General features: G+C 62.7%; 1 protein-coding gene across 4 annotated transcripts in view; it reads right to left on the bottom strand.

Moving 5' to 3' along the window:
• Positions 1-3,976: 3,976 nt before the first annotated feature.
• LHPP (phospholysine phosphohistidine inorganic pyrophosphate phosphatase) overlaps positions 3,977-22,448 on the bottom strand; it is a 122,117-nt gene continuing 103,645 nt past the window's right edge. The window contains exons 7-8 of one of the 4 annotated variants that reach the window (XM_064595414.1): positions 19,453-19,582; positions 18,170-18,904 (exon numbers count right to left, since the gene is read on the bottom strand). In XM_064595414.1, coding sequence (XP_064451484.1) covers positions 19,471-19,582 — 112 coding nt within the window. In that variant the 3' untranslated portion in view covers positions 18,170-18,904; positions 19,453-19,470. Of the gene's footprint in view, positions 4,731-4,898; positions 6,256-17,913; positions 19,583-22,448 lie in introns of those variants that run through there. The other 3 variants (XM_064595415.1, XM_064595417.1, XM_064595413.1) reach the window with 3 other exon arrangements.

Here is a 22,448-nt window from a genome sequence, read left to right as displayed (position 1 = left end):
CCTCTGGGAGCCTGCTGTGTGGTCTGTCGGCGGCTCCCCCGCTCCATCCACGGGAGCAGTAGCTCTGGGTTGGCGGGGGGCAGAGTCCGGGCCCTTCTGTCCCCTCCGAGCCTCGGGGTTGGGTCTGTAAGATGGGGCAAGCAGACATCTCAGAACTGTCCCGAGGCTCGGAGGTGGGAGGTGGAGCGAGCCACTGTGAGCAGGAGGGCTGGCCATGGCCCCAGCCGTGGTCACGGGGGAGCCCTTCTAGAGCACGGTCCGAGCCGCCCGGCCCCCAGAGCGATGCGTGTGCACACACGGGTGCCTGTCTGCAGGTGGAGGGGCTGGGCCGGCCTCCAGCTGGGAGCCAGGGACCCCCGGACAGCAGAGCGGAGATGCCCGCTACGTGTGACCTCCGAGTCAGGCGTGGTAGAGGAGTCCGCCTTCCGCAGAGCCTGCACGAGTCACCGGCGGGGCCCTCCGCAGCGCTGTGTGCCCCACGGAAGGCCCGGCCTGGCGCCCTGCAGCCCACCCCCCTCCCGGCTAGGCGCGTCCCCCACCAGGGCAGCATGGCTCCCACTTGCACTGCTCCCGCCCGGGGCCGGGGGGGCCCGTGCTCCCAGCCGGACCCACGTGGGCTCCGTGGCACACGGTCCCTGGGCCTGGCCCTCCAGATCACCACCGCCTGGCTAACCAAGCTCCGGAGGGTCAGGACATTTGCAGCCTTGAGGACAGGCTTGAGAGGCTTCTTTAAATTTCTAGCCCAGGGTTTGCTCACAAAATCGGACCACAGAGTTTTCTCCTCGAACATCCACTAGGTCCTGAGGATGCCCCTCCGGGCATGAGGCCCCAAAGCACTGTGTTTGGACGCTTCTTGTGCGTTGGGTTTCTTTTCAGCAGCCCCCGTTCCAGGATGGTGCAGAACACCGAATTCACGACCCAGGTGACGCAAGCCTGCTGTGGCTGAATCCTGCGGGGGTGGGGAGCCCCTCAGCCCCTCCCTAGGCATCCTTGCACGGCCAAGGCCCAGGGACCCGGGGGCTCCGCCTCCTGTTCCCCGCGCAAGCGGCCCTAGACAGACGTCCAGCCCCCCTCAGCGGCCGTCCCCGGCTGGGCCCCAGCCTCCAGCTCGGCCTGGGCCCAGCCATGGCCACCCCGCTCCCCACCCTGTGCCTCCCCCAGTGGCGGGGGAAGGACACTGCCCCCCGAGCCGCTGTGCCGACAGACTTGCTCGAAAGCAGGACTCTGCCCTGGGCACCGGCGCCGGGCCTGCGGGGCGGCACGCGGCCCTCCGCCGTCTGACCGGTCAGGTCCGGCCACAGGTCTGCGGACCCCGGCGCCAGGCCGGCCCACGCCTGCACCCGATGGTAGGCAGCGCGCTGACCGAGCGGCTTCTGCGGACGTGGGCAGGTTGGAACACCTGCGGGGCTTACGCGAGAGTCCGTGCCCCAAACCTCCAGCACCACAGCGGACTTGGACGGTCCAGAGAGTGTTAAAAACATTCCTCCTGCAAAGAAGGCCGAAAGGAAATGCCCCTCAACGGTAACAGAGGTCAGACTCTGAGTGACTTTTGGTTTCTTTTTATACCAATATATTTACCATCTAACTGGGGAACTTTTGAGAGAGAGAAAGGGACGCCCTCGGGATAATCACGCCGAGGTGGGAGGTGGCGCCACGAGCCCCCAGGAGGCAGGCACGTGTGTCCCGCCCTCTGTCCCCACCTCTGCGCCCCTTTCCACCCGGGAGGGGCAGAGTTGGCCCCGCAGGAAGGCCCAGGCCTTTGGAGGGGCCTTATTCCCCGCCCCCGACCTGGAGGAGGAGAGGAGCACTGAAGGCGCCCGGGGCCCGTGACGGGCGTGCGTGCCTGGTGTTGAGGCTCGGACTCCGGGCCCGGCTCCCAGCCTCTGGTCACGTTCATCTGTCCTCCCGGTGCCACGCTGCCTCCTTCCTCTCTCGGGGAAGTTTGGGTGGGGCTGCCATTGCCCTGCCTCAGGGTCACCTGGGAATTCCTTGGGATCCAGATCCAGCCAGCCCTGGACTTGGTAATGAGGTGAGACAAACTCTCTTGCTGCATGATTAACCCAGGTGCAATCGGGTTTTCACCGGTGGCATGTGGACGCTTGCGTTGGAAGGTCTGGGGGCTATAGGTGAAGCCCTTGAAGACCCTGCAAGACTGTCCTCCCCTCTGCACCCCGTCTGTCCCTCCCCCTCCCAGACGTGGCTGGGCTGGTGGCCGCCAGAGCCTGGGATGTCCTGCTGGGCAGCGTGGCAGGGCCCAGGCCGCTGCCTCACTCCAGGGCTCTGCCGGAAGGGCCCATGGAGCCGAGCTGGCCTGTTCCCTGGGCTCGGAGGGTCTATTTCTTAGCGGCAGGCCTGGTGCACCTCCCAAACGCAGACAGGTAACTAGGCCCCTGGCGGCCCTGAACTCCAGCCCCACCCACAGCCAACAGCTCCGTCAGTCCGTGGCTTGGGAACTACTCCCACCTGGGGAAGGAGGGTCGGCTGCAGGTGGACCGCGGGCAGCTGGAAGGACCCTGGAAGGGAGGGAGGCCCCCCTTCTCCCTTCCGGGCAGAGGGAGAGTGGCAGCAGGACGGGTCGTCAGACCCAGCCAGGTGACAGGACATCCTGGCGTGGCCTGGTCCCCCGCAGGGCTCTGTGCGTGCCTGTTCAGGAACCAAGGCCCCCCTTTTACAGTCAAGGCAGCTGAAGCTTGTAGAGGGCGCCCCCCGTGCTAGGGCTGAATGGACCTCAGTCCCTAAGAACATTTCATCTCCAGAGGGGGGCTGCCAGTGTGCCAGGCTCACCAAGAAAGCCACGGCCGCTGGGCCACCACAGGCCACCCCCCCGGAAGGACTGTAGGAGGGACTAGAAAGGACATGGGATGTGGGGTCAGACCGTGGTCAGAGTCTCAGCTCTGCCCTTAACCAGCTGTCAGCCCGTGGGCGGGTCCTCTGTCCACACCTCTACTTCCGTGTCTGTAAAACAGGGAGAGAGTGGACGTCCACTCTGCTGAACCCACGGCCCCGGGGGCGGCACGTTTTCCAGCCAGACCCGGCAGACGTCTGCGCCGCCCCCCACCCAGAGCTGTCCCTCGGACACCTGTCCCCCTCCTGCGAGGCAGCTGGTCCGTGGACAGACAACAGGAGCCTGCTGCCTCTGGGCGGTGGGGGCGCTGCCCGGGCCGCAAGCTCCAGCCGGGACAGCCCGCGAGGGCAGCCCGTGAAAGAGAAAGAGGAAAACCAAGGACCCGCGAGACAACCTGACCGGAACGTGGCAGGCCTGTCCCCTTGACGCAAGCCCTGGCGTGCTGAGCCCACCGCGGCCCGCTGATCTCCTAACGAGCTGTCATGAGGGGAATCCGAGGAGCAGGCGATTTGCCTGTTTCCCAGCCAACAGGCCACACGCCCTCCTCCCCCGCCCGCCACGGACACCAGCCCCGCCGGTGGCCTCTCCTCCTGATGAAAAGACTTGGCCTCTGGGTCCTCTTAATCCTGATTTAATGGTGGCCGGCCCGCCTGGGGACAGCACAGCCCCCGCGGGCCCGGGGCTCTGGTGCCAGGGCAACTCGGGCGGGACTCAGGGTCCAGCCTTTTATCTCCTGCCTTCGCTTGGTGGAAACCCTGTTATGGAGGACCCAGGGCTTCTTTCATGTGTGGTTGTCGCCCAAGACTCATCAGGGACTTCTGGATTGATTTGAGGAGAAACCGAGCAATCAAGTGATCTGTTCCGCTGACCGATTCTGAAACCTGAAACCCTGGGCTCGAGTGAATTCTGGAAGCCTGTGGCTCACCACCACCCTCCGCAGGGCAGCCCGGGCCTGCTTGTCCCTGGGGGGGCCGAGGGCAGCCCGCTGTCCCCTCAGGGCCTCCGTTCTCCCGGAGGGGCTGGGGCAGCTCGGGTATCTGGGGCCCCGGCCCTCTGCTGCTCAGTGGCTCAAGTGCGTGGCACCACCAGGCCACTGCTGGGGCCTGCACACCCCCAGCCCCCCCAGGCATCAAACTCTGAGTCAGAGGCCGAGTCGGGTCAGGGCAGTTTATTTAACAGTAGTTGCCCCTGCCGGCGTGGGGCATGACACACTCAAGTCTACCAAGTTAGGGCCCCGGAAGCACCCTCTGGGCCCGCAGCCCTGACCCCCGCGGTTACAATTCCTGCTTCGAAGGACAGCCGTCTTCAGCGCCCCGGGAGCTGCCCCAGCCTCGGGCTCCAAGGTGCTTTTTGGGGTAGGAGAGGGAGGGGGTGCCCAGTGGCCACCCTGACTCTGGGCGGGGGCCAGGAGGCGGGCGGGGGCTTGCTGGGCAGTCCCAGGGAGGCTGGCTCAGCCCCCAGGGCCGCATGGACGGAGCAGGAAGCCCCCGCCTTCCCCAGGTTCCTCCGTCAAATGCACAGAATGAGTGATAGAGGCGCAGGGGGGTAAAGGTCCCTCAGTCCAGTCAGCGGGGATGTTCACAGGGCCAGGTGGCTGGAGGGTGTTCCCGCAGAGTGTTCCCGGAGGCACCCAGGGGTCTGTCCCACCCTCGGACTTCACTGGGGCGAGGGGACAGGCCATCCGGGGAGCAACAAGTCCCCAGGAGTCGGGGGGGAAGCAGGGGCACGGGGCCCAGGCACGGGGCGGGCGGGGGGAGGCGCGAGGCTGGGGCCGCCCCACAAGGCTCGTCACTGGACGGCATGCCGCAGCAGCAAGTCCACGGCCTCTGCCAGGTTGTCCACGTACCCGTCAGCCTTCACTTCCGGATGCTGCTCGTCACTCGGCCTGGAGAGCGGGGCCACAGGTTAGAGTGTCTGTGACCCCTCTGAAGCCTCTTTCTCCCCCACATCTTAGCACAGGCCTGGCCGGCCTTCAGGAAGCCTCCAGATCCTTCCGTGCCCCGTTACCGGATGCCCCCCTCCCCCAACTCCCGTCTCAGCCACCCCCAGTCAGGGCGCACACACCCCCCTCCTGTTCTCTCCACCTGGTCACCTCTCCAAACCCCTTCCACCCGAAGCCTGCTCAGGGCCCCACGGAGGGGTCCTTGCTGCCAGTGGAAAGGTCACATTCCTGACAGCAGGGCCATGAGCTTGACCTTGCTCTGAGTGCCTTCCCATGCAAACCCCAGGGGTCCACGTGCCAACCGGTCCCTGTCCTCCAAGGTTGCTCCCACACGATAGAGGGGGTGCTCCTGGCAAAGTAGCTCTCTGGCTGGGTGGGATTTGCGGGGCTACAACTATCCAAAACCCCAGATATTTCCTGAGGTGGGTGAGGCCACGCCATAAAGGTGAGCAGCTATGGGGCCCATGAGGCACCAAGGGCACCCCAACGTGGGGGCTCCTGGAGGAGAGGCTGTGGACTGAGTCCTGAGGTAGAGCAGGGCTCCCGGTGAGCATGTGGGAGGGAACTGGAGTCCCGGCCACAGGAGGCGCCTGGGGTGGGCTCCTAGGGACATCCCACAAGTCTTCAACACTTGTGGGAAGGGCTGGGGCCTCGTCCCCCGGGCTGTTGCAACGCAAGGGGCTCAGTGCACGGGGATCCTCACCACCACCCACTGGGCCCGCAACTCGAGCAAGAATAGCTCTCCTTTCGGGGCAGGTATTTTAAGGGAGTGTTTCACTCTTTCAATCCAGACACAATCCAGTGACCATGGGAATTTAAGATGTATTATCCCACAGCAGCACTGAAATACGTACTTGTCACTATCAAAATGTTATATAGGGCGTGGCCACTTTCGCAAATTGTGTGTCGGCACCTACTTGTGACCCACCAGTTTCACTCCCAGGTACGCACATAATAAAAATGCACCAGCATGTTCACCAAAAGACACGTACTAGAATGTTCCAGGCAGTCTTGGCGATAACAGCACAAAGGGGAAACTGCACAAATGTCCGTCAACAGCGGATGGAGAAACGCGCCTTGGAACACCGCGACAATCCTACTCAGAGGGAATTACTCTCCGCGCTGCAGGGTGCGCGGGTCCGGAACCCCAGCTGGACGACCCATTTATGCCAAGTTCAGGAACAGGCACAACCAGTCTCTACATGGTTACTTCTCGGGGGAATGTGATCGGGGGTGCTGGCAATGTTCTAGATCTTCACCTGGGCAGCGGTTACACGGATGGCACATGGGAAAATACATCACACTGTTCATTTTCGGGGTACTCTATGTATATACACAAACAGGTATGTAACAAAGTCACGTGTAATCTGACAAGCACGAGGTATCTATTTCCCGTCACTGTGGCTCGTCTCTGTGGTCCTTGGGCCAAATCCTGCCGGCAGCCTGCTTTTGCACAACCCTCAAGCTGCTGTAAAAAGAAAGGAATAGGCACTACTCAGCTCACAAAGCCTCCACCAGCTACTCCCCGGGCCTCTACCCCACAGTCTTGCAGACCTCTGGTTCTGGCCACCTGCCATCCACGGGCATCTCCCTTTTCGTCCACCCAGGATGGCGCTCATGCCTCCCGGCTGCCCAGGGCTTCTGTGCACAGCCCTTCCTACAGGACGTTCCTCATCCTTGGGAAGCCAGCGCTCCCCACTCAGGCCCTCCCGGTGTGCAGAAGCATCTGGTGGGCGCTGCTGGCCATGCCTGGCTCCAGAGTGTGCGGCGTCCCCGCCACCCAGGCCCCGGGGCGGGGAGGGGACGGGATTCTCCTCGGGCAGCTCTGACCGCAGGGCTCAGCAAGCTGGGCACGCAGGCGTGCGGGAGGGGCCGAGAGAGACGGAGGCCGAGCCCCCAAACAGGCTGTAAACACAACCCCGGCGAACTGTCGGCCTCAGTTTCCCCATCTGTGCATTGAGGATAAGCGTGGCTCCACCCTCTACCCACCATGTGACCTTGGGCAAACACCTGACACCTCTGTGTCTTGGCGTCCCTGTCTCTAACGCATGCTCGGCCTCTGGCGAGGAACAGGTGGGGGGGTTCAGTGGTTTTACCTCAATCACTGAGAGCCCGGATGCCGTCGGGGAGCACGCTGTGTGCCGGGGCTGGGCCGGCAGGGAGACAGAGTGGTGGCCCGGCCTTGGGCCCTGCCCTGGGCACACAGGCTGGCGGGGGGACAGACCTTAGTATATGGGGTACAGGGAAGTCAAAGAGGGGGGCTGTGTGGAGTGGGAGGGGCAGGCAGGCTGGGACCAGAACCCCGGCGGGGGGGATGTCCCGACAGCCCGGAGTCCCAGCAGTCCCCGCACCTGAGGGCACAGCTCCAGGTCCCTGCAGGGAGTGGCCGGCGGGAGGCCAGCACCCGGCCCGGTGTCACTGCTCCCCTGCTTCCAAGCAGAAGGAAGACCCCCGGTCTCCCCTCTCGCTCGGCCTGTGTGCATGGGGCTTGAGTCTTGCACCACCCTGGAGGTGCCCTTTGGGGGCTCCCTTGGCTATCCCTGGGGCCCAGGGCCCGCTCCAAAGCCGAAGCCCCACTTGCCAACGAGGCGGGGGTGCCCCAGCCCTTTGCCTATGAGGGGGTTGTTGGGGCCAGTGGGACGGCCAGGCAGGCTTCAGGTCGTGCCCGGGCAGGTGCGGACCCCCCAGCCCCTGCTCTGTGCCCCAACCCCCGTTCCTATGGCATTCCCAGCTTTCACCCCAAAAAGCGAGGTCTGCGTGACAGCTCAAAGGAACCAAACTTCTCAGAGCAACCCCCCCCGGCTCATCCTCCAAGTCCCTGCATGGCTGGCCCGGGGCCCCCCTCCTCAGACCCCGGCCCCAGGCCCCTGGGCCAGGCTTACCTAAGTTCAGTCAGATGAACTCGACCCTGAGAGGGAACAAGAGATCCGCCCAGGAGAGAAGATGCTCTGTAATGAGCTGCTCGCCAGCCTCGCTCGGCGCACGGCACCTAGCCGAATGGCGTACCCGGCTAATTATGTTTAATTACATATCATTTAAATTCAAGAATCCATTAAAAGAAAGGATTGCATTAGCAGCAAGTCGGTGTTTGCCAACACACAGAGGAAATCACGGACTTTCATGTCTTAATTACGTGACGCTGCCGTGGGCTGTGGCTCGGGAGCCGGGGTGCCAGGAGGGGACTGGCCCAACAGCGGACTAGTGGGAGAGGGTCCTGCTCGGCGCCGGCCGGTGACCCGGGCCCTGCAGGGCCTCAGAGACGCCACACTGCGGAGGCCGAACCAGGAGACCCGGCAAGGATGTGCCCTCGGCAGTGGGAACAGAGCAGAGAGGGCGACGGAGAAAGGGGCCGAGAGACCCCTCGGGCCTTGAGCAGGACGTGGGGGGACGAAGGGGGAGAAGAGCACAGCCAGGCAGTGACGGCAGGATGGGTTTGTGGGACAGATGGACAGAGGGACCCAGACAGATGCACACATACAGAGGAAGAGGAGGAGGGAGCAGAAACTGAGTCAGAGAGAGACAGAGAGAGAGAGAGGAAAGAGCAAAACAAAGAAGGTGTGAGAGAGCGGGGGGGGGGGCGGGGGGGACAGTGACATGGGGGAGGGCGACAGAGATGGGGTGGAGGGAAGGAGGCCAGAAAGACAGATGGACAGAAAGGACCGAGAGACGGCGAGTGTGCACAAAGTTGGGGCAGGGAGGGGGAGGCAGACACACAGGAGTCCCCCGCGCCGAGAGGCAGCCTCGGGGGCCCTGCTCTCGGCCCCGTGTGTCCTGGTTACCCTCCGCCCCTCTGTGACTTCGGTAGGCCCCCTTTCCTTGTACCCCATGGGGTCCCTGTGGGGTCGCAGCACTGCCCCTCCCCAGGGCCCGCTGCTCTGCCCGCCATGAGCTGTCTCTTTACCTCCCTGAGCCTCGGCGTCCTCATCTGTGCAGTGGGCACATGACCCAGCTCTCGAGACTGCTCTGAGAACAGAGCATGGTTATGACAGAACCCTCCCGGCTCATACGGCAAGAGCTCTGAGGGGCATTTAGAGGGAGCTGCGGGGCCAGAGAAGCTTCCAGAAAAAGGGACACAAAGTCCGGACACCACCATCCCCACCTGCTGCATTGCCCTCACCGCCCTCCAGGGGCTGGCATGGACACATGGGTCCTTGCGGACGTCACCCTAACTAGGCAGGGGCGAGGGCACCTGGGTGGCTCAGTCGTTAAGCGTCTGCCTTCGGCTCAGGTCATGATCCCAGGATCCTGGGATCGAGCCCCACATCGGGCTCCCTGCTCTGCGGGAAGCCTGCTTCTCCCTCTCCCACGCCCCCTGCTTGTGTTCCTGCTCTCACTATGTCTCTCTCTGTCAAAAAAATAAATAAAATCTTAAAAAAAAAAAAAAAAAAACTAGGCAGGGGCGCACAGCCTCCAATCCTGGCCCGAGGATTGAGGCAGAGGCAGATTCCCCTGGGGGGTTGCCCTGCAGAGGGCCAACATAGTCCTCTCTGCTCTCCTGGGCCCCTGGGGTGGCATTCAGGTGTCTCTGGCCGGGCCCAGATCCAGTGGGTGGGTCAGAGCAGCTTCTCCAAATGCTCATCTGCTCCCACCTCTGCCTGGGTAAACTCCGCTGATGACCCTACTGCCCAATGCCACAGTCCGGCTCGTCGGCACAGGAGACAAGTCCATCCTCACGGGGCCTCCATCCGCGGGCCAGCGTCCAGGGCCCGCTGCTCCTTCAGGTGTTCCCTGCCCTCCCACATCTCTGTCTACACTGTGTCCAGGAATGCTCTTCAAACCTGCTCCAGCTGCAAACTCCTATTCACCCTTCAAGACCTCACTCACCTGTTCCCACCTCCAGCTCGACCCCACAGGGCCCGCTGCTCTCTCTTTTCTGAGCACGCAGCACGCGCTCCCACCCCCCACCCCCGCCAGGCCATTCCGGCAGGTGCTCTGCTGACCTGGGCTGCCCAGAGGGGGGAGCCCGGCTTCCTGCCATTGGTGGTCGCCCACGCAGGCCGGGCCCAGAGCAGGCACCCAGGAAATGTCCGCCATCGAGTGAATGAACAAAGGCCCCCCTGCCCGGGCAGGGCGCCGCCTGTCATCAGCTATTCCTCCCCCTCGTGCCCTGTGAGCAGAGGGAAGCAGGGAAGACCGAGGCAGAGAACAAGGCCGATCTGTGCGCGGGCCAGCACGGCTTTACAGGGACGGTCTTTGTAGCAGCCAAAGAGAAGTGGCAGCCAGACCCCCCCACCTCCAGGCTAGCAACTGCGGGGACCTGGGGGCAGCCACCCCTCGGGGAGCTCTGGAGGGTCAGTGCCGCTGTGGCAGGCCCGCTTCCCCACCCTGGTCGGCCCCTGCCCACATGGGGAGGGCACACGTCCTTGCCCCGATTGTTCTGGAAGAGCCAGGCGCTGGGGGCAGGCCAGCCAAGTTCAGGGCACGGGGCACTGGCCTCAGAGAGTGACGCCAAGCAGCCTGGGCTGACGAAGTCGGAGGAAAGGACACAGAGTGTTGGCTCACAGGGCCACAGGTGACAAGCCTGGGCCAAGGGTGTCTTTCCGTCTGAACCCCAGGAGTCCAAGCCCCAGGGCCAGAGCTGGCCTGCAAACACTTCCCAGCGTGCACCTGCTGGCCCAGGACACCGCCTGGCAGAAGGGCAGCTGGCTGGGAGCCTGAGGGGCCGCCAGCAGCCCCCTGACCCAGGCTGGCTGCTGGCAGGTGCCAGAGGGTCAGTGACCTGGCAGTGGGGTGGCCGGGAGGGCAGTCGGCCTCTGATCTCAGATGGCTGCTTGAGCCCTTGGTCCCCTGGGCCAGCACGGGACCTGGGTTCCAGAAGTGGGGTGGATGGGCTTGGCCTGGACTTACGGCCCCTCTGGGAAAACTCTGGGTCCTCTGCTAACAGAAACCACTGCAGAAGCCCCTTGCCCCCGAGCCAGCGCCTTCATCCAGCCGAGGTCTGCTGGGCCCTGACTTCACAAGGGGCTCTGACCTGGTCCTTGCCAAGAAGGAGGTCACCACGGACACAAGAGCCAGGGGCCGGGCAGTCACGGGCTGCAGCCTTAGGTCCCTATCCTCACCTAGCCCTCAGGCCTGTGTCCCCCACCGCTTGTCCTGGGACAAGCTGGCCTGGAGCCCCCGGGCCCTGCCCTTGCCAAACCAGCTCACGCAGACAGGGGCTTCTTGACCTGCTTGAAAATCACATGGGGAAAACACACCGGAAGAAAAACCCAGGCCTGAAAGAGGACTTGCCCTGGGCCCTTCTCAGGACCACAGCAACCAGGCAAGGAGAGGAAATGGGGACAGAGTTCTGCGGGCTGGGACCTCTGTTGGGGTCAGAGCCCCGCTGGGGGAGGTGGCCACACCCCATGGCTCCCATCCCTGGCGGGCACCTGGGCCTCCCCTCGTCTGGCCTCTGCTCGCCTGTAATAGGTAGGGGTGGGGAAGGGGCAACAGGTAACCCTCCCTCCCGGTGCCCCCCATGCCGAGAACAGGGGTGTGCCCGGGACGACATGCAGGTCTGACCCACCTCACTCCGCCTTCCTCCCACCAACCTCCTTGTACCCTGAGCCAGGGGCCTGACATCAGTGGCGGAGGGGGCAGGGGACCGCAGGTTGGCCGTCTCCTCCTCTCTCCACCTCTGCTTATCAAGGTAGGGCAGGGTCCCATGCCCACCCACTGGGAGACATACGCTCTGCATAAGCACTGTAGACTGTGGTGGACTGGGGCTGCCCCCCAGAGAGTGCGGAGGTCCCACCCAGTGAGGCCCTGTGGTCTCCCGGTGGTCCAACCCTCATCTGGACATGGAGGGGAGCTGGGGTGAGGGGCAGTGCTGGGCTAACTGGACACCCCTTTCGTTCAGGTGGGTGGCAGCCCAGGGCCCAGAAGTCCACCCTGGCTGACCCATCCTCCAGCTGGGAAGGACCGGGAGTCTCTCCCAGCTGGAGGAAGCACTTGCTGGACCAATTTTCAGGGACTCTGAGCCCTGGTGGGTAAACTGAGGCAGGGGAAGACACTTGCCACAGACTAGAGCTCGCACCCAGCGAGCAGGCAGGCCCCGGAATGCAAGCAAAGCTCTCCTGGCTTGGGGGATGGGCGAGCTGCAGATGCTGCACCCAAGGATGAGGGCACCAACGTGGGCCGGCCGCCCGGGGCAGGTGCCTTTGAAGACAGTCTCCCACGTACCCTGCACAAGGGCCCGTGAGGTGGGCACCGCGACTCGCTGTTCTAGAGAGGACGACACGGATGTACGAGGGGAAGGCACGCGCCCGACGCCACAAGCAGTAAAGGGCAGCGCTGGGCCTTATACCTCCTGTGTCTGGCTTTCTGGAAAACTTAAACCTGGGTTCATTTTCGCGATTCTTCCCTCAGCACACAGGACATATTCTGCAGCGGGGGGGATCACCGATGTGCCGGCCGACCTCCGGCCAGACTGAGAGGCGTCTGGCTCAGCCCCGGGACAGCGGTGGGCCCCGGGAGGTATCCACCAGCTTCAACAACGGCAGTGGGGACAGCACAGGGTTTGGGGAAAAGCAACGAAAGAAAAGGCACAGTTCACACTGTGTGCGGCCTCCCCCACGGATGGGCCCAGCAGAGCCGAGAAGCTGCCGGAACACCTCCTCCGGGCCTCGCGGTCACCAGCAGGGCGGGGGACGGGGGGCCACAGAGGGCAGTGGGGCCCGAGCCCAGCCGGGGGAGGGGCGAGGCGCCGTGGACCCCAGCACCCCGCCTCAGGGCCACTCCATCCACAGGGAGGAAACGGCCCGTTCACGGTGTTTCGGCCTGGTGGTGCCTCGTCAAGCAGAAGCCCCCCCCGGCGCCAGTTGTTTCCTGGGCGGCTCTCAGAGCCCGTCACCTGCAGGTTCCTCACACGGACCACAGAGGTCCCCAGAGCCCCCGGGTCTGGCTGGAGCCCCCACGCCAGGCTTTGCTCAGCTCACATGAGCAATGAAGCCAGGGTCACAAGCCGGTGGCCTCCGGACATGTCGGGCTTGGCCCACAGAGTGTTTTGCAGACACAGAAGCTGGAAATCTGGCTTCTCTAGAACATCGGGAGGACCCAGTAACAACCCGCCGGCATTCCACAGGCGGAAATGAGCTGATGTGGCCCCCGAATGGGGCGAGCGGCTTCGAGTCTGTCGTGCTCCCCACTCTCTGGTGTCTCCCGGCTCTCAGACCGGGCTTGTTCACTCCGCTGCATTTCCTGCCTGCCCCTGTGGGCATCTGGATTTGCCGCCTTGCCCTACAGCGTTGCTATCTGGGGCCCATTTCCCAAGGAACAAGTAACTCCTCCAGGAAGCCTTCCCTGAAGCCCTCGCCCTAGCCCTCACCTCAGTTAGGTGCCTGCTCTGTGCTCCACGGTCCCCGTGTTGACCCCACCAGAGCACCCATCACTCTACTGCAAGTGCCTGGTTACCTGTGTGATGTCCCTCCAGACTGTGGACTCCCTGAGGCCAGGGGCAACCCCATGGTGGTCTCATACTCCTGGCATAAGGCCTTGGTCCTGCCAGAGACAGGAACACGCAGCCGGCACTCTGAGCAGACAAGCAGGTGGCCTCCTTCCTTCTGACCATCTGGGGGCTGTGGGCCATGACCAAGGCATCTAGCTCCTTCTGAGCCTGAGCCGTCCTAGAGGTCTAGGCGTGAGGGTCAGGCCATCTTGTAGCTGAGGGGTGAAGGGCAGAAGGACCTAGGCCCCAGGGCCCTGGGAGGCCTGGCCTGGTCTCACCTTCCTGGCCCTCCCTGGAGGAAGTCCCACTGCTGAGCCCCCACGCATCTGAGCTCCCCCCAGTCCGGGTGGCAGTGTGGGGCCACAGAGGATTTTCTTCTGGAGAACCACTCACCCCCAACCCGGACGTCAGAAGCATGAAAATGCCACCCCACGCCAGGGCCAACACCCAGCCTGGGCAGCCCTGTACGTGGCCAGTCTAAGTGAACCCCGAGAAGCAAGCTCTCCGCGCCCGAGGGCCGCGTTCTGAGCTAAGCCAGATGCCGGGGCTGGCAACAGGCACACAGGAAGCCGAGGTCGCCACAGAAGCGGAGGGATGGGTCCAAACGGTTCCCCACCACCACTGACACCAGATCTACCCGCCCTAACATGGCCCAGGAGCCCGCCAACCACCCCCACTTCTCCTCTCCTCTGTAACTCCATGGCTCCCCCAAACTGCCCCTGCCCAGTTCCCCCACAAGGCCCGACTCAGGGGACCCTCCCCCCTCTTGGTCTCCAGGACCCATCCTACCCCTGAATGGACACCTGTGCCTCTGGGACGAGGCCCAGGGAATCCAGTTGGGACGCTCCAGAATGGAGGCCTGGCACTGTTGTGGTTAGAGTACCAGAGTGGGGAGCTCTGTCCCCAGAGCAGCAGGGCACGCCGGGGGCGCCCCCAGACGGGCACGAGCAGAAGCCTTCACACACCCCCGTGGCTCCCACAGGTCGTCCAAACAGCAAGGCTGGTTTCTCTTTTCTTCCCCCATTTTGTTCCCAGAGAGCATCTGAGGCCTGACCCTAGAGGCCCCTAACGACAGCTGCACGCAGGGCTCGGGCTGCCCACTCAGGCGGGGACTGGGCAGGGGCAGGGAGGGCCAGGCCTGCCAGACAGAGGGTGGGTGGCCCTCCCACTGTCCCGGCCCACAGGTTTGCACTGGGCTGGCCCTGCCCCCGTGGGACCCTGGGCAAACACCTCACCGCTCAGAGCCTGTCGTCTGTGGCTGACAGGACCCCCCCTCCCTGGGCTGTGGCGGGGAGACGATGAAGCTGGCCCAGGGTGTGGCCCGCAGCAGACGTGCGATCTGGGTGGATGCACCGGGGTGGGCAAGAACCCTCCAGGGCCCCCTCTGCCAGGGGGGCGGGCAAGGTCCACAGCTGCTCCTGGGAAGCTCACCTTGGGCTCCATGTCTGGAGGGCAGGCGCCATCTCTGGAGAAGGCGGTGGGTCCTGAGGGCCAACTATCTCAGGGGGGCTTTCCCCAAGGGACTCGTGACAGAACCCAGCCAGGCTGCAGGGACGAGCGTGATGCTCCTGCTTGGCAGGTGCTGAGCGTGACCGGTGGTGGCCGATGCCCCGTGTGGATGTGCCTGGGGACAGGGGGCAAGGGGCCACTCTGGATTCCTTTGGGGGGGCAGCCACTGGGCAGTTGCTGACCTAGCCTAGGCCCCCCAAGCCTGCCCTTGGGGCCCACTTCTCCAAGCCAACAGGACGCACTATTCATGGTGTCATTCGTAACAGTGACGGCCACTGAGAGCCCTCTCCCTCCAGGGACCTGGCAAGGGGCCTTGCACACTTCGGCTCCTTTGGTTTCCACAGCGGCCCAAGACCTAGGTGCTACTGCCCCCATGTTATGGCTGGCAAAAGGGAGGCTCAGAGAGGGGGAGTGGCCTGCCCGGGGTCAGCGAGCCAGGGCCTGAGCCTGTCTGCCTCCCCAGCCTGGCCGGAAGCTCCTGCAGCACGGTCTAGACCCCACCAGGGGCCAGGTGGGCTGGGCTAGCAAGCAAGGGGGGGCCTCACCTAAAATAGGCTCGCTTTGGCAGAGGCACGGGCCCTCGGGGGGCTGGGCATCTGGCCTCCCGCACAGGAACTCCTGACAGCTCTTCAGAATATTTTGATAAAAACATGCTGAACACCTGGTGCGTGTTTAGTTGAAGACACGCCGGCCCAGCCCCTGGCAATATGCTCTCCAACGGCCCAATCCCCCCAGGAGGCTGCGTGCGCTCCCACCCAGGCCCTGGGGAGCACGGGGCAGGGCGCTCACTCCCGGCCTCCCCCAGAAAGCCACCACCCCCCCCTCCCTTTCGGAGGCCGGACCACAGGAGGTCAGGGAGACCCCCGCCCCCCAGCGAGCCTGGGCTTGCACACCCGAGCTCTGGGTTCTCGTGAGGTGGCCCAGGAGAGAGGGGCGCTGCAGGGTGGTGCCTTCCCAGCCTGGGGGCGGAAGGGGTCACGGAATCCCGCTCACTGAAGGCCTAGTGTCATTTCCATCACCATGTACAGACCCAGGTGGCCGGCCCGGGGACCTTGTTGTTGACGGAGGGCTGCTGTGAGGGGGGCCCCACGCGGGCACTTCCTCCAGCTAATCCGGGAGGTGGCACTGTTATGCCCCCCGGATACATGAAGCCTGAGGCTCAGGATGGGTCAAGGAAGTTGCCCGGTGCTCACGTGGCAGAGCAAGGCTCGGCCCCAAACTCTGCCCTGGTCTGTCAGCCTGGGAGCAGAGTCTCCGAAGTCGGGGAGGAGCCAGGCCGCCACCCCTCCCCAGGTGCTGCTTAGGGTCCAACGTGTGGGAAAGTACGTGACCTCAGAGATGCGGTTTCATGAACCCCACGGTCTTCCAGGGACACGCGTGGGACCTCTGACTTACCAGCCTTGGTGCGTGTTCCACCTACACAGGGTTAAAAATTGGCACTTCACAAGCCAGGTCTACACTGGCCACAATGCATGCGGAGAGGGGCTCAGCGTCGTGAGCCAGTTGGAGCAGAACACCCCCCCCCCGCCCACCGAACGGCCGGAGGGAAGGATGCTGAGGCGGGCAGGACGCGAGCAACAGGAACTCTCCCCCGTGGCTGGCGGGAGGGCCCACGGCGCGGCCCTCTGGAAAAAACCCGCTTGGCAGATATCTCTTAACTGGAAACCCGTGAATACCGCGTGACCCGGTGAGCCCATCCTGGGCATGTGCCCCGTGGCCATGAGCCTCTGGTTCCCTGAGAGATGGAAACAGGGACGTCCCCCCAGCTCTGTTCACAATGATCCCAAACTGGGAACCACCCCAGGGTCTGTCCACCAGCGGCAGGATGTGATCCAGTCAGACAATGAAACACACAACAGGCTCCTGCTACAGAGAACAACGCGGATGAGACAGAGCTGGCTTTTTTTTAAGGGTCTCAGTTAGCTCAGAAAGGCACACAGCGATGGTTCTCCTAAGACAGCCAGGGGAAGTCAGAGAGATGGTTCAGAAACCACAGTGAAGAAGGAGGGAAATACCCATACCACAGGCCTGGGAACTAGAGCCAAAAACTGCGGCTTTGAGTTCTCCGGCAGCCAAAGCAAAGGGGGAAGACCTGAAGGTTACATGGGAGCCACTGATGGTTCAGGAGGGATGCCCTTCTTCGCAGCACAGACCAGGAAGGTCTTATCCCTGCCCTACGTGAGGGCAGTGAGGCTCCAGCAGGCTGTCTGCAGAAACTCAGAGGTCATCCTTCCCAAATGAACAGACTCCTGGCTGTCACACTCCAAGGAGCCTGTTACGGGCTGGGGCCAGGACCGGCTCCACCTGCTCCCCTGACCTCCCAGCACCTGCACAGCGGGTCACTGGACTGTTCAGCCCAGGTTTCTCCAAACTAGCTCCCACTTGCTCCCCAGGTCGCCCCAGCCACCCCTTGTTCAGGGAAGTCCCTTCTCTCTGGACTTTGGAGTCTCCACTTGTAAGACGAGCGGAGGCTCCTGGCCCTCTAACCCCTCTCTCCAGTTTGTGGATGGACGGCTGATCTCAGGGGCCGACAGAGGACGGGTGGATGCTGGCCTGGGACAGGTGGGACAGGGGAGGCGGGCCGGGGCCAGGCTGCTGCAGTGTAGACAAGCCGGCAGAGGTCCTGGGAACCAAGCAGAGTTTTGGAGCCTGTGTTTAATGAGACCCATGCTGGGATATTGTTGTTCAGTCCTGATCCTGCACAGAACAGGTCTCTGAAGATATCCCCCGCCGTCCCACCCCGGGGGGCGGTGCGCCAGTCACTCCCCTCCCTGGCAGGCTGCCGTCTGCCCTCATCCACCCAGCCTGGCCCAGGGCCTGCACGGACATGGGCTGAGTGGATCCGTCTCCAGTGCCTGGGCCCCAGTGTGCTCAAGAAGTCCCTCCAAAGGCCAACCTGAGACCATCACACGGAGAGAGGACTGGCTCTGTCCTCAAGAGGCAGCTGGCCCCATTCGATGAGACCGTAACTGAAACACTGTAATGCTGGGCACTGAGCGCCGAAGTGGGCTCTGGCGGGCGGTCCTGCATTCACGGCCTGTCCCTTACTCACCATAATCAGGGGCCCCTGGAGGACAAACTGCCGCCCGCTCACTCACGACCAGCTCCCCGTGCCAGCTTATGTCCTGGAGCTGGGAAAGGACACGCCGTGCCAGGCAGGGAGCAGGGCGCTGCGGGCCTGGCTCCCACCTGCCACCGAGCTCGGAGTGTGAGCTCCTCACGTGCAAAGGGAGAGAACGATAGCCTCCCGGTCCTCACGGAGGTCGCCAGGGGTCCTGATGGGAGGGCCCCTGGCTGCAGCGTTCTGCCCACAGGCTCTGGACCTGGGGGGCCAGGGCCCGCATCCCGCCCAAGCAGGTGACCTCCCCTGCTGTGAGGACTGAATACGATGGTGGATGATGTGTGCGAGGCACGTGGGTGAGCAGTGGGCTCTGGGACAGTGCCGGGCGGGTTGACCGGTGGTACTTAGCGTGAGCACTCGGGGGGTGGGGGTGCGAGGCAGTGGTGCAGTTGGCCCTCACAGACGGGAAACCACGCAGCAGGAAAAGGACCAGATCATCCGGAGGGGGCATCAAGGAACCCTCCAGAGGGGCTGCTCGTTGGTTTCAAACTGACCTGCTGATTCATGAGGACTGTCCCCTGAGGGGTGGGGCTCAGCAGCGGCACCCCTGCCTCTGGGACGGCCTCCCTGTCCTGCACGTGATCCTGCCGCGGCCGCGTGGCTCTTCCCTTTGTCCTCGCACACTGTGCCACACGCTCTCCTTCGCCGCCCTCCTCCCCGCAGATGCCAAGCGGACAGTGCTCCTGCTGGGGGTCGTCTGCTGTAGATGTGGAGATCGCTAAAAAGAATTCTGTTCTTTAACCCCATTCCTGGAAATCTTTCCTGAAGATTTAATTCTAAAGAGACCTCTTACAGAGTCGGGCACGTGGGCAAGTCTTTAATAAAAGTTTGCTGAATGGAGGGAAAAAGTACTTTCAGAGACGTGTGTGACAGAGTACTTACAACAGAGAAAGAACCAGTCCAAATGCCCAAGCGTGGGGCAGAGCGGAAGCCTCGTCTGCTCTCTCTGCTCCGTGGAAGACCCAGAGCCGTGGGCACAGGCAGGAGGAAGGGGAAGCAGAAGACCAGAGGGTTATGCATGCCCGTGCCCTCGGATGCAGCGGGGAGCTGGCCGGAAACCTGAGATAAACAGCTGTCTAAGCGTGGAGGGATCAGAGACAGAGCCTTTTGTCTTTCAAGTTCCCCTGGAGGCTGCAGTAATGCTATCCTAATAATGCACATAATAGTAAAAACAGTCTTTCGTTTCGGCTCACCGCTGCTTCACCAGAGGTGTTAATAAGGCTGGAAAGTCGAGATGATGCTCCAGCCCAGACAGGCACGAGAGGCACAGCGACCCCGCCTGGACCCAGGGCTCGCCAGCCATGGGGATGACAGTCCAGACCAGCCCTGTCCCCGGGGCCAAGCACCTGGTCAAGCAAGGCCAATGCCACCTGCTCTGCAGAGCGTTATCAGTTCATTACAGAGCAGGGGCCTGTCCAGGTGCGCTAAGGTAACCCCGGGGGGAACCCCAAATGCTGCCGGCGATCACCCCCGGGCTGGTCCTCCAGTGGCCCCTCTGCCCGGCTGCCAGCCATCGGGTGGGTGTTGGACAGGCCCAAACCCAGCACCCTCAGGATGGAGAGTCCCACGGGTCTGCCCAGCATAACCATGTGGCACCTCATGCATACCCGCCCAGACTTCGTATCTCATCCCCCGGAGAGAAGGGCACGGGAACAAGGGGTTTGCTTCAGGTCACGTGGCCAGGGCTGGGACTTGGATCCCGGTTCTGACTCCAGTACAGCACCTTCCCTGAACCTGCTGGACGAAACACAACCAGAGAGAGGAGCAAACGAGCCCCCAAAGCTGGAGGCACTTTAGGGCACAACGCCTCCTTTTTCTGGTGAGGAAATCGAGGCCCAGGAAGGAAAAGATGCTGGCCCAAGACGGCCCAGCCAGACTGCACCCAAGATGAGGAGGGTGTCCTTCTAGACAGTGGAGCCTGGCTCTGGGTGCCCAGGCTGTCTGCCTGCCACCCACATGGCAAAGCCCCGAGCAGAAGGGGGTCCCTGGGCTCCCTTCTTCCCAGGACCCTCTCTCTCCTGCCCGTACTTACGACATGGGGGCTAGGGATGGGCTCGGGGTCTCTTCATCAATTCCTCCATACAGATGGGGAAACCAAGGCACAGAAACGAAGGGCCTAGAGTGACCCAGCAAGGAGGCCAGTGCCCCTCCCCCTATTTACTTAGCACCTTCCTCCCCAGCCAGGTTCCCCGAAAAGTTGACGGATGCCACCTCGGATTCATCACAGTCCAGACGGCACCTCGTAAATGGTCAAAGCCGCCCGAAGAGGGGGCCATTCATTCCGGCCCGGGGGGATGCCAGCCTGCCAGGGCAGCACGCCCCACAGTGGGCCAATTGTGCATGCAGGGACCCAGTCCAAGCTGCCCTGGCTCCTGGCGGGCCGCCGTGCCCTGGACGATTCCTAGATGAAATCTTGTTTTCGTCCGTTCCATCCCCAGGCAGGCAGACAAGCTGCTCCTCCAGAACATTTAATCAACACTGCTTCTGATTTTCTTCAGACCCCGGTCCTGTCCCACGATTTACAGGGAAGCCATAAACCAGCCCCAAACAAGCCTGCCCTGTAGCCTCCGGAAAGCTCTGGAAGCAGCTCCAGCAGGGTCCCATCCACCATCTCGGGCTGTGGGTGGGGATGGCGGTGACCTTCCGCTGCATTTACTCAGTGATCCTCGGGGGGATGCTGTCCTCTCTGCAGATGGGGAAACTGAGGCCCAGAGAGGGGGAACCAGGACGCGGGCAGCCAGGTAGGCTTGGGATTCTGGGCCAGGGTTTTCCCCAAGTTCTGGGAATGGCCCAGTGACCCAACTTGCCCCTAACAGCCTCGCTGCCTCGGTTCCCCACCAGAGGCTTTCAGGGCTCGAGCCCAAGGTTCAGTGTGTTGGAAGGGCTTGGGCATGCCAGGATGCCAGAACAGGCAGCCGTCCGTCTGGTGACGGGTGGGAGGAGGGAACCAGGACCGCCTCCTCAGGGTGCTGTGTGGGCTGAAGTTCCAGTGGGAAGCAGGGCCCTGCATGCCATCCATGATACCATTCTTTCCCAGGCACCAGACACCAGGAACAGGGCCTGGCACGTGCAGGAACACCGTCCCTCACTGGCCCCTCGGCCTGGGCGCATGCGGGCACCCTACCGTTCCATACTGTTCCAGCACCAGGTAAGGCCCGTCTGGTTCTCTCCTCGCTCCCGCCCCCAGAGGCCTGCTATTCACTTGTTTTCCATATAAACTTGAGAACTGGGGCACCTGGGTGGCTCAGTCGTTAAGCATCTGCCTTCAGCTCAGGTCATGATCCCAGGGTCCTGGGATCGAGCCCCACATCGGGCTCCCTGCTCCGCGGGAAGCCTGCTTCTCCCTCTCCCACTCCCCCTGCTTGTGTTCCTGCTCTCGCTATGTCTCTCTCTGTCAAATAAATAAATAAAATCTTTAAACTTGAGAACTAACTTCCCCAGTGTGTGCAACGAGGTGGGGGAAGGCGAGAGCAGCACAGATGGCCCGCCGGTGTCTTAAATCATCCCGAAACAAAGTTCTTCAGCAGGCCACACACAGTTTCCTCCTCACGACCCTGGAGAGTGGACTGGGACATGCTCTCAGCTCCCGGTGGGGAGGCCCAGAGCCACACGAGATGAGGACGCTGGTTCTCAAACCCCGCTGCTCAGCAGCACCACCTGGTGTCAAAGCTGTGGGGTGCTGCTAAAGCAGGACCCAGAGGGAAACTCATAGCTCTGCAGCCACTGCAGCATGCTCATGTCATTAGAGACGAAAGAGGAAAGTCTCAAACCCCTCATCTATGCTCCCACCTTAAGAAACTAGAGAAAGAAGAGCAAAATAAACCCAAGGCAAACAGAGGGAAGAATTCATAAAAGATTAGAGCAGAGAGCAATGAACTGAAAACAGAAAAATAGAGAATATCATTGAAACAAACAGCTGGTTGTTCAGAAAGACCAACTAGAAATGCTGATGCCTGAACCCTACCCCAGAGGTTTTTTTCACTTGGTTGGTCCGGGGTGTGGCCTGGGAGCTGGGTGGTCTAATCTCCCCAAGTGCTTCTAATGGGTAATCTGAGTGGAGAGCACCCCCCCTCGCTCCCAGGTGCAGACCCCTTGAGGGCTGGCCTCATGAGATACTGCCTCAGTTTCCATGCCTGCAAAGCCTGGCTGTGTGGTGTTGGGCAAATCCCTTCCACCTATCTGGGCCTCAGTTTCCACACTGGACTTGGTCCTACAGCTGACACTGCACACCTGTGCTATCTGGAGCCCTGGCTTCCCAGACAAACCTGGGGACAGCAGGGTGGGAGTCAGGCTGCCAGTCCAGGAGTCCTGCCTCCCCACCTCTCCCCCTGGGGGTGGTACGGACTCCTCCATCTGGGGCCCAGGGTTTTGTCTTTTCTCCCTCTAAGCTCCCATCCCAACTAGACACTCAGGACATGCTAGCATGCTAGGATACTAAGAGGATGCGCCCTGATGGTCAGGCATGGGGGGGGGGGGCGACCCTCCTGCCCTACCTCCTCTCTAATGAACAAGCCTGGACCCCCAAATAGCCCTGATGATAACACCCAGCCCACCCTCCCCTTGGCTGTATTCTGCAAACTCTGCCCCCTCCCTCCACACCCTG

Source organism: Mirounga angustirostris, unplaced genomic scaffold (assembly GCF_029215605.1).
Source record: "Mirounga angustirostris isolate CCGP_5_RB_7025 unplaced genomic scaffold, mMirAng1.0.hap1 SCAF_6, whole genome shotgun sequence".
Taxonomy (NCBI): domain Eukaryota; kingdom Metazoa; phylum Chordata; class Mammalia; order Carnivora; family Phocidae; genus Mirounga; species Mirounga angustirostris.
Note: the sequence above shows the minus strand (reverse complement) of the source record. Positions and strands in the feature narration are given on the sequence as shown.